The 11,478-nt window shown below is 41.1% G+C and overlaps 1 protein-coding gene across 2 annotated transcripts in view; it reads right to left on the reverse strand.

The window, feature by feature from the left end:
• Nucleotides 1–11,048, reverse strand: part of TEKT3 (tektin 3) — a 36,567-nt gene extending 25,519 nt beyond the window's left edge. The window contains exons 1-2 of one of the 2 annotated variants that reach the window (XM_047833061.1): nt 10,992–11,048; nt 744–1,349 (exon numbers count right to left, since the gene is read on the reverse strand). In XM_047833061.1, coding sequence (XP_047689017.1) covers nt 744–1,322 — 579 coding nt within the window. In that variant the 5' untranslated portion in view covers nt 1,323–1,349; nt 10,992–11,048. Of the gene's footprint in view, nt 1–743; nt 1,350–10,396; nt 10,595–10,991 lie in introns of those variants that run through there. The other variant, XM_047833060.1, reaches the window with a different exon arrangement.
• Nucleotides 11,049–11,478: the final 430 nt, after the last annotated feature.

Consider the following 11,478-nt stretch of genomic DNA (forward strand, 5'->3'; position numbering starts at 1 on the left):
AAGATGGCATTCTCACCATAAAACGTTGTGTGTCTTAAGAATGTCCCTCAGGGCGCCTGAGTGGCTCAGTCGGTTACGTGTCGACTCTTGATTTCGGCTCAGGTCATGATCTCATGGTTCGTGAGTTTGAGTCTTGAGTAGGGCTCTGCACTGATGGTGTAGAGCCTGCTTGGGACTCTCTGTCTCCCTCTGTCTGCCCCTCCCCTGCTCACGTTCACTCTCTCTCCCTCAAAAATTAAAAAAAAAAAAAAAAAAAAAAAAAGAATATGTCTCTAGTTAGCCTCCTTTGCTTTGCATTCAGAATTCTTTCTATTTAAATGGCTGTTCTGGGGGCGCCTGGGTGGCGCAGTCGGTTAAGCGTCCGACTTCAGCCAGGTCACTATCTCGCGGTCCGTGAGTTCCAGCCCCGCGTCGGGCTCTGGGCTGATGGCTCAGAGCCTGGAGCCTGTTTCCGATTCTGTGTCTCCCTCTCTCTCTGCCCCTCCCCCGTTCATGCTCTGTCTCTCTCTGTCCCAAAAATAAATAAAAACGTTGAAAAAAAAATTTAAAAAAAAAAAAATGGCTGTTCTGTATGAAACTCGTAACGGTTTTACCAATGGTGAAATTAATTACAGATGCATTGATGGGAGGTTGGCTTCTACAGGTGAAGGAAAACATAATAGGTAATAACCTCAGTAATTCAACCAGTGGGTTACAATCATATAAATACATAGTGTTTTTTCATCAAAAGGTCTTATATTTACCTGAAGAGGGGCTTCTGTCTCCATCAAGGCCCTCTCCAATTTTTTCTTAACATCAGTGAGTGCATTTGTCTCTCCAATCATTGTGTCCAACTCATGAGTGATCTCAGATTTCCAAAATCCTATGTCATTGACGCGCTCTCCCAAATTTTGCGTGGAGTCTGCCTGAGTTTTTCTTGTGTGTTGATACTTGTCTTGAATCAGGCGAGACGTATCTACCCTTAGCCTCTCGGAATTATGTCGGGAAGTGTCGGATTCGAGATAGTTGGTCAGATTGGACCTATACCAGTCATCAGGAGTATACCTTGTGAAGAGAGTGGTTCGGTTGGAAACAAAGGGAAGCATGGTATTGTCGCACACCTTCTGAGATCTGGTGCAGTACGGGCCCAAGGTTGGTGAGTTGGAGGCTACTTTGTAGTGCGTGCTTGGCCTCCAAGGAAGGCTCAAGGGATGGGTCACATTGTTGTGGGGGAAGCGGTCCCTGTAGCTGGATGCCAGAGTACTGACGGCTGGTAGAAAATTGGTTGGTGTTGGTTTAGGGTGGGCGTAAGTTGCCGTTAACGTAGAACCTAGAGGCTCCATGATGCTCAGACAGTTTGTAAATCTCTCCTGTTTAAAGGGCGGGGGGGGGGGGGGGTAACATAAAAATAGACAGTCACATAAATTCATCTTTGGTGAAAATTTAAAAATTAAAAGCCACATTTGGCTTAGTTTTAGTAGCAGTGCTCCCTAACATATTAGGTGTCTGTTCTAATTCAACAGCCACCTTTACTGGCGATAATATGCTCCAAAAGGATTTTTTCCCATCTCTGTTTCTAGAATACACTAAAATCACAGTTTTTAGATAAGCCATCTGACTTTCTGAATTTTTTTTTAATTATGATTTAAATTTATTATCTTGTAACAAATCTACATGAAGAGCCTGAAATACGCATTTTAACAGACAGGGATTCAAATCTTGGCTCTGCTATTTGCTAGCTGTGAGGCACTGGGCAAGTTACTTAAACTCTCTGTGCCTCAATTTCCTCATCTCTAAATTGGGAATAATAATAGCACTTAATTCTCTGGACTGTTAGGAGAGGTGTTAATAAAAACGGGTTGCCTGGCAGAATCCCTCACACCAAGCGATCCTAAATGAGCACACGGTTTGGGTAACAACCGTGTGCTTGCTTTGCAAACACAGCTCAAGGCAGGTGCCTAGCTCCCTTTTCCTGGCAACTTGCCACCTCAAGGCACCTCCAGTATAGACATTCTAGGGCAATTGTGAAGCCCAAGCAAGACAATGGTAAGTATTTGGATCGCTTAGCACAGTTCTGGGCACAAATTCAATGTTCGATAAATGTTAGCTTTTTCAACTACCAATACAAAAGAGTATATAAAGTAAAAGATAAATATCCATCCATCCCCCCAAGTACACATTGAATGGTTCATTAATAGTTGTTTCTTTCCAGATTTTTCCTATTCATATGCCAACATATGTATCATTTTTTTTAATGTTTATTTTTGAGAGAGAGAGAGCACGCGCGTGAGCAGGGGAGGGGCAGAGAGAGAGAAGGAAACAGAGAATCAGAAGCAGGCTCCAGGCTCTGAGCTGTCAGCACAGAGCCCGACGCGGGGCTCGAACTCACGGATGGCGAGATCATGACCTGAACCGAAGTCGGATGCTTAACTGACCGAGCCACCCAGGCGCCCCACCATCTGCATCGTTTTTAAAGCTACTTTAAACCTGCATCTTCTTATATCCCATTTGTACATACGAACAGAGCTTTTTAAATTTTTTTTTAACGTTTATTTATTTTTGAGACAGAGAGAGACAGAGCATGAATGGGGGAGGGGCAGAAAGAGAGGGAGACAAAGAATCGGAAGCAGGTTCTAGGCTCTGAGCCATCAGCCCAGAGCCCGATGCTGAACACAGCTTTTTAAATACAAATATTGAATTACCTTAATCATTTTATGTATCATTTAGAGCACACATGTTTAAAAATATATGTTTCTGACTTCTCTCCCTCTTAGAACATAGAGCTCCACTTCCTCCTGCTTACCCCTTGAAAAGTATTCTATTGTTTGGAACTTTTGATCATTATTAGTCCAGAAAGGCAAGATGCCGTAGTCTGTGACATACTTTCCAGCATCTAAATGTCATTCTACTTGGGGGTCAGTGTCTATGGACCCATTTACTGAAAAGGGAAAATAAATCAGATCCAATTCCATACCCGTCTTGGGAAAAAAAAAAATATTTGATGATTATTTCAATAGTTATGTCTTGAGGCCTTTGGCCCCCAAACCACAAAATTATCTATTTGTAGAATTGTGGTCAAATCAAAATGCACTTGTTCCATATGTGGTGAAACAGCTGCCCACAGCCAGTGGTGGTGGCCCACACAACCCTACCTTCCTGACTTTTTCCCAATTCTTCCCTCCCTCAGTGCCCAAACACCTTATACTGGCCAAACCTAGAAGCATGATGGTGAAAAAGAAACCTTAATAATCAGTCACATCTCTTCACCTCCGTTTGAAAGCTAAACGCTGTTTTTCGGAAGAGCAAATTCAGAGCAACTCGAGCCCTTCGGGTCCCCATGGCTACTTTCCGTTCTAAACTCTTCTCCAGTCAAATCTAGAAATAATCTTGTCATCTTTCCTTCAGCAAGAAGCTTCAAGCAGGCACTGGACCCCTCTTACTTAGATTTTCTTAATTCTTGACAATAAAAGCTAGCGACTCCCTTGGTCCTTCAACCGAGGAATTCCAAGCATAGAATTACCGCATATGTTTGCCCAGCACCTATTATGTTGAGGTCCTGAGGCATCTAAACCCATGTTTGTCAAACCATGAGTCATCTACTCTGAGTGGTAATTTTTGAAATGCTGAGGTTCATATCCCAGAGGAGACGTACGGATGAAGAAATTCAATACAGTTTACAAATGTTTCCAGTGCTATATTTTTAAATTAGGGATGGGACGTAATTTAAAAATCTGGAATCTGATGCATAAAGCTCAGTTGTTTAATGTTCACAGATGTAGAGCTCCTCGTGGGTGGCAGTAGGTTTCACACTGAGACACAATATTCTACATGATACACAATGTTCTATACAGTCACACAACAGAAGTTCTAGCTCCAGTCAGCCATCTCAAAAGTCATTCAGGAGGACCAACCAAAAGACGACAGCATGGCAACATCTTCTATTTCGAGTCATTATTGGTCAAAGAAACTGAGAGTGTCATGGCCTAAGCAATATTTAAAAATTCAAAATAGACTTTCGCCTCCAACCATGATAGAGTAATAAAGACTAGACTTAGGCTCTTACATCTAAAAACTAGACCAAATATATGAAACACCTGTTTTCAGATACTGGACAATAAGCAGCACGAGACTCTGATTCCTGAAAGAAGAGAAACAAATAAGGCAAACCTTCTGATTGTCCTGGCATTCTGCCTGGAGGCAACTTCCAGATTAAGGGAAAAACAGATGAAAATGGATCAGAGCCTGTCAACATGTGTGAGTCGAGGAGGAGATCAGAACTTTGAGAAGCTGACACAGCTGGAAGTTGTGAAGCAGGATTCCAGAATAAGTCAAGCTCCCTAAGTCAATGTAGGCATCCGCTTGAGTTTTTGCTGAGCAACAGGCTGTACATACATCAAGGGACGCTCCACAAACTTTGACAAAGAAGGATGCCAGGGTTGTTACTGAACAATTTCTAGAGATCACAGAGGGTGGAGAGACATTTTGAACTCAGACCAATCAGAGTGGAGAGTTGCTGATGATAATCTGGAGCATTCCATGGAGACCCCGAGGAGTCACACGTTAGAGATGAGGCTGACCCATCTCTGGAATGAAAGTACTGAAGAGTCATTCTAGCAAAGCTTAAAAAGAGGCCTCAAAGGGATCAAATTAATCTGCAAGTAACTTGATTGCCTGATGACATCAAGACATTCATGTATGTAACCTAACAATGTCCAGCATTGAATCAAAATTGCCAAACATGCCAAGTAGCAGAAAAATGTGACATATGATTAGGAAAAAAAAATCAGTCAACAGGAAAGATGTGGTAGAACAAGCAAACAACATGGAAGTAGTTAAAGGAAAACAAGAACATAATGAAGAGAGACTTGGAGGATTTTTAAAAGAACCAAATGTAACTTTAGGAATAAAACATAAAATACGTTCTTATACAGTATATACTTGAAAAATTCCACTAGATGGGATTAACAGCAAATTAGACATAGTCTAGTTAGTGAATTCAAATCTAATCAAACCAAAGTACAGGCTTTTTTAACTTAAAAGAGAGAGAGAGAGAGAATCTTCGGGAACATAGGCATATCATCAAGTGTTAGACTAAATCATGTACTTGGGAATGTCATATAGAAAGGAGAGACAGAAAAAATATTTGAAGAAATAATGTCTGTATATTTTCCAAATTTGATGAAAACTATAAATTCCCAGGTCCAAGAAGCTCTAAACACTCCAAGAGGGTAAACACACCCTATACACACGCACACAGATGCACACACAACACTACCATCATCATCACCACACCCACCATCACCTCAAAGATCATCATAATCAAATTGCTGAAAATCAGCGATAAAGAGAAAAACTCGAATCAGAGCAAAAAGACACACTACAAAGACATGAACAAAGGTAAGCATTAGTGCAAAATTCTTGTCAAAAACTATGCAAGCCAGAAGACAATCGAACAACATCTTTAAGTGGCTGGGAGAAAGTGTAGGCCTACAACTGTATATCCAGTGAAAGCATCCTTCAAAGATGAAGGTGGAATAAAATTTTTCCATGAAAACAAAAGCCAAGGGCATTGATCATCAGCAGAACTGCACCAAAAGAACTGTTAAAAGAAATTCCTCAGGCAAAAGGAAATGATACCAGATAGAGACTTGGATCTACACAAAGAAATAAAGTATCGGAAATGGTAAGTACGTGTGCTAATATAAAAGAGATCCTTTTGTAACTTTTAAATTTCTTTAAAAGATGGTTGTGTAAAGTGAAATAACAAAAAATTACTGTGGGGTTTATAGCAAAAATAGAAGTAAATTATATGGTCATAATAGCACAAATGATGGAGAGCTGAAATGGAAATGTCTTATTGCAAGGGTCATAACTAAAATGGAATAATGTTATTTAAACATGTACTTCAATAAGTTTAAGATACAGATTGTAAAATTTAGAGCATCAGTTCCCAAGATATGTCCCAAGAACCCACAGACTTGCTTGAAACTTTCTCAGGGATGACAAGGTCAAAATTGTTTTCATAGTAAATACTCAGGTGCTATTTTCTTTTTTCACTCTCATTCTCTCACAAGATTTACAATGGAGTTTTCCAGAAGTGATGTGATATGTGATATCACAACAGACTGAATACAGTAGACAGGAGAACCCAGCTTCTAAGACAGAGATCAAAGAACTTTGCCAAAAATGTAAAACAATGCTACTCTTCTCACCAGATGATCTTTGTTCCAGAAACATACCTTTTTAATAAAACATATTATTTACGTTACTCTATAATGAGTTGTATACTTATTTTTTTAATAATATTTTTAACTTTTCAATTTAATTTCTAATATAGTAAATATATATATTGGGGCGCCTGGGTGGCGCAGTCAGTTAAGCGTCCGACCTCAGCCAGGTCACGATCTCGCGGTCCGTGAGCTCGAGCCCCGCGTCAGGCTCTGGGCTGATGGCTCAGAGCCTGGAGCCTGTTTCCGATTCTGTGTCTCCCTCTCTCTCTGCCCCTCCCCCGTTCATGCTCTGTCTCTCTCTGTCCCAAAAATAAATAAAAAACGTTGAAAAGAAAAAAAAAAATTGAGGTCCTCACCATGAGATTATTTGAGTATAAAGGGGTCCTGACCTGGAACACTCTCTAAGAAAGAAATAGAACAGAGTTAAAACTAATCAGCTAATAGGATAGGGGGGAAATGGAAGACTTAAAAAGATGCATAATTAATCCAAGAGAAAAGAGACAAAAATAAGACAAAGAGAAAACAAATAGCAAGATGGTAAGCAAAAAACCCCACCACACTGATAACTATATTCACAATAAATAGTTTAAACAATCAAATTAAAAGGCACAGATTCTTAAGCTGGTTTTTATCAAGCAATATTGAACTATATGCTTGCTCAAAAAAAAAACCGCTTTAACTATAAAACACAGATAAGTTAAAAATAAAAGTATAGAAAAAGATGCAATGTAAACACAAATCAAAAGAATTCTGAAGTGGCTATATTAATAACAAACCAAGCAGACTTCAGAACAGTAGATATTATCACAAATAAAGAGAGAAATAAGGAGAAAAGGATTAATCAAAGAGATGTAATGATCTTCAATGTCTATGCAACCATCAATAAAATTTTAAACACATAAAGCAAAAACTGGCAGAACTAAAATGAGAAATAGATCCACAGCTATGGTCAGATATTTCAACACTCAACTGTTAGTAATTGTTAGAAAAAATAGAAAATTGGTTGATAAATAAGTTATTTGGACCGTATAAGTAACTGGACATAATTTGCCTCTATAGAACACACCATTCAAAGCAGCAGATTCTTTGTATCTATATGAGATGATAGATATTAGCCAAATATTGTGGTAATCATTTCACAACACATGTAAGTTAAGACATTATGCTGTATACCTTAAACTTATATAGTGCTATATTTATTTCAATTTGGCTCAGTAAAACTGAAAGAAAAAATATCTTTAAACAGCAGATTACATACTATTTCCAAATGCACAGAATATTCACCAAGGTAGACCATATACTGACCATTGAACAAGTTCTCAATTAACATAAAATACTGAAATGATACAGAATATGTTCTCTGACCATATCAAACTAAATTAGAAATCCAGAATAGAAAGATATTTGGAAATTTCTCAAATCATAGGAAATTAACACACTTCTACTTATCCTCTAGGTCAGTGAAGAAATCACATGGGGAACTAGAAAATATTTTGAACTGAATGAGAATAAAAACAGAGCACATCAAAATTGTGAGATTCAGCTTAAACAGTGTTTAGTGATTTTTCAGTGATTATTCTAGAAAATAAGAATTAGCTAAAATCAGTGCTCTCCACTTTATTCTTAATAGTGGGGTGGGGAGGATGCAAGCAAAGTAAAGCCAAAGTAGAAGGAAAGAAATAATAAGAAGAGAACAATCAATGAACTAGAAAACAGACAAACAGAAAAACAAAAGCAGTGAAATTCTAACAATAAAATGGATAAACCTCTCACCAGACTGATCAGGATAAAAAGAGATGAAAAATTACCAATATCAAGAATGAAAAAGAGGTATTGCCATACACCCTGCCCACATTAGACCATTAATAAAGCAATGTTACTAACAACTTTATGCCAAGGAATTTGGCAACAGAGATGAAATGGACAAAATTCTTTAAACCTACAAACAACCAAAACTAACTAAAGAGGAAACTGATCACCTGAATAGCCCTCTGGTAGTTAAAGGAACTCCATCTATAGTTTAAAATCTTTCCTCAAAGAAAACCTCATACCTAGATGGATTTGTTGATGGATTCTACCAAACTTTTAAGGAGGGAACAATACCTCAGTTTTTAAAAAGCCTATAGCTTACTTTGATGATGTGCCTTTGACAACATTTAAATCTCTAAATTCTAACTCAGGCACATCTTAACAGGGCTCATGCAGCACATACTGAGATAATCAGCTGATGCTATAAATGTCTCCTATTTGCAAGTAAACCGAGCAAATTCTTTGGAAAAATGACCGAAAATAGCTGTGGAAAAATTCAGACCCTAAATTATGCGATTGTTTTTTTTTTTTTTTATTATACTTTTAGGCATGACCGAAAAACATTTTAAGAAATGAAGTCAAATACAGTGTTTGACTATATTTATTTAATGTGGAGGCAATAGTTATTTACCTACTGGGGAAAAAATGCTATAATTGTCTTCTATAAATATTAACATGCCAAAAATACAATCAATCACACAAAGATTGTTAAGTACTGGGAGGCTCCGCTGACAATCCAAAAGATGACCTTCGGTTGGATAAACATATTTTATTAGCATATTTAGGGAAGACTTTAAACTCATAAATATTTTAAGGTATAAAAACCTATAGATCATCTTCTGCAGAAGATATGACAAGTAGAGTGGGTGTCCATGACTTGCTTCACACTCTGCCTCAGATCAGTGACCAAGATAGGCTTGAAATAATCACATACAGTCCCCCTTAGCCCCCTTGGTCATAGCCATCTCATGACTGCCAGTTTCAAACTGGAACACAAAGAAAACACTGCCCCCAATACATTAATGAGCAGCAGAATTTTAAAAAATGGTATCAGATTTCAGCATTAAAGCAGTTTCTTTTTAAGCAGATGTTAAACAAGAAGGCAGGAAAAGCGAAATAATCTCTTTCTTCCAAAAAAAAAAAAAAAATGTTGAATAAGGCACTCCCGTCACCGAGAGTGGAAATATACGTGAGCATACACTGGAGAGCTATGGGGCAGTCTCTAGTAAAGTTGAAAAAGCGCTTTCCCCTGGGGCCTGGGTGGCTTGGCCAGTTAAAGGGTCCAACTCTTGATTTCGGCTCAGGTCATGATCTCACAGTTGGTGAGTTCAAGCCCCACATCAGGCTCTGCACTGTCAGCGTGGAGCCTGCTTGGGATTCTGTCTCCCTCTCTCTCTCTGCCCTTCCCCCACTCACTCCCTGTCTCTCTCTCTCTCTCTCTTTCTCTCAACATAAATAAAAATATACTTTAACAAAAAGAAAAGAAAAGGCACCTTCCCCATTCAGCAATTCAACTTTTTGATATATACCTAGAGAAAGTTGAGTGTGTACGCAATTAGAATGTACCAGAATATGTTTCTAACAATTTTTAAAAGCAAACGGTCGAAAAGTCTATCAACAGGAGCATGCACACATCATCAGTAGGAAGTTCATAAAGCATTATCACAGGGCAGTTAAAATGCATGACCTAGAGCAGGTAAAGCATGACACCATTATATAAACTTGAAAAACAACGTATACGTTCATTTTTGGACAAATACATAAGTAGTAAAGGTATAAAAATACACAGAGTAGAAGTAAACACTAAATTCTCGTAGGTACGTCTGCTGGGACGACCCCTCCAGGGTCCCCTTCCCCAGTGAGGCCCCAACGTCTGACCTCAGCATTTGGGAGCCGTGGAAACCAGACAGGAAAGGAAAAGAGGGGACGCGATTCCCAAGGGGGTACATAGGAGGGAGGCCTCATGATGGATGCATGGATGCTTGAATGCTCTACTGCGGAAAATATTTCATTTTAAAAAGAAAAGAGTTGGGGCGCCTGAGTGGTTGGGTCGGTTAAGAGGCCGACTCTTGCTTTCGGCTCAGGTCATGATTTCACCGTTCTTGGGATCGAGTCCCACATCCGGCTCTGCAGTGACAGCACAGAGCCTGCTTGGGATTCTCTCTCTCTCTCCCTCTCTCTCTCTCTGCCCCTCCCCTGCTCATGCTCTCTCTCTCTCTCAAAATAAACAGTTAAACATAAATAAAGAAAAAGAAAAAGGAAACAGCAGAATATTTTACCAGAAACCCCAAAACACTTTGCCTAGTAGTGAAACAATTTGCTTGCCTTTTTTCACAGTGACCAGACAACTAATTTTAACCCATTTCTAAAATGCTTACCTGCATCATTATAAGCATCCAGGGGGGAAACATAAAGGGACTTGGTCTAAACGGTCAAAATACAAGAGCTTCATGGTCAGAGCAGGAACACAAATGGCCACAGGCCGCGGGAGAACACCTGCCTTGATGGGAACCTCAGGAACCCTCTCTGAGCGGCCAAGTGTTTGTAGGGCCCTCCCCTTGGTGGCACTTAGAAACCCGGCTAATGAAGCAGGACACAGCGCGACAGTGGGACAGCACAGCACTGAGAAATCACACGAGGGAGCACAGGGGCGGGGGGGGGGGGGGGGGTGGTGAGGGGGGGGGGTCGGACGCCCCTTTGCTGGTTCCGTATTTAGCAATAACTCCTCAATCCTTGCAGAGCATGGGAAATGTAAGTTGCAAAGGCACCGGGTAGGGGTTGGGTAGTGGGTACCAGTGGGTTTGGACGGTTTCTATTTTGAGGGGTGGGAGCAGGGAGGTGCAGGTGGGGGAGAGGAATTCCAGGGTTTCCACTTCACCCCCAATTCTGAGGTCAGACGTTGGGGCCTCACTGGGGAAGGGGACCCTGGAGGGGTCGTCCCAGCGGCACGCAGGAGCCGGTGAGACCACTCACCTGTGGGCGCGCAGTCCCGCTCTTGAGGGCTGGGACCCCTACCGGTCCGGCCCTGGCCCCGCCTTTCCCACCTGTGACGTCAGCGCCCGCGGACCACTCAACAGCCGCCCCTGCCGGCTCTCCGGGAGCTGATTGGCCCGTAAGAGGAGGGGCGGGCGGCGGGCGCGGGAGGAACCCTGTGGCTGGCGGTTGCCATGGACGCTCTCGCGCCTAGTAACCACGGCTCCCTGGGAGACCTGCTGGGTCCCGGGGGTGACCGGGTGAAGCGCCACTCAACGGAGAGGCCAAGGTGATTCCCCGCCTTTCCTGCGGCACCTGAATCGGAACTCTTCAGCTGCAGGGGGCTTGGTGGCCCGTTCTACGTGCAGGATACGGGCAGGACTCCACATTCGCACCTGTCCTCTGTCTAGCAGAGCCTTCTCCCTTGGTGGCGTTATCTAGTGATCCTCCCCTCCTTCCTCACTCTAAGGAAAAGATTTGGGCTCTC

Source organism: Prionailurus viverrinus, chromosome E1 (assembly GCF_022837055.1).
Source record: "Prionailurus viverrinus isolate Anna chromosome E1, UM_Priviv_1.0, whole genome shotgun sequence".
Classification (NCBI taxonomy): Eukaryota; Metazoa; Chordata; class Mammalia; order Carnivora; family Felidae; genus Prionailurus; species Prionailurus viverrinus.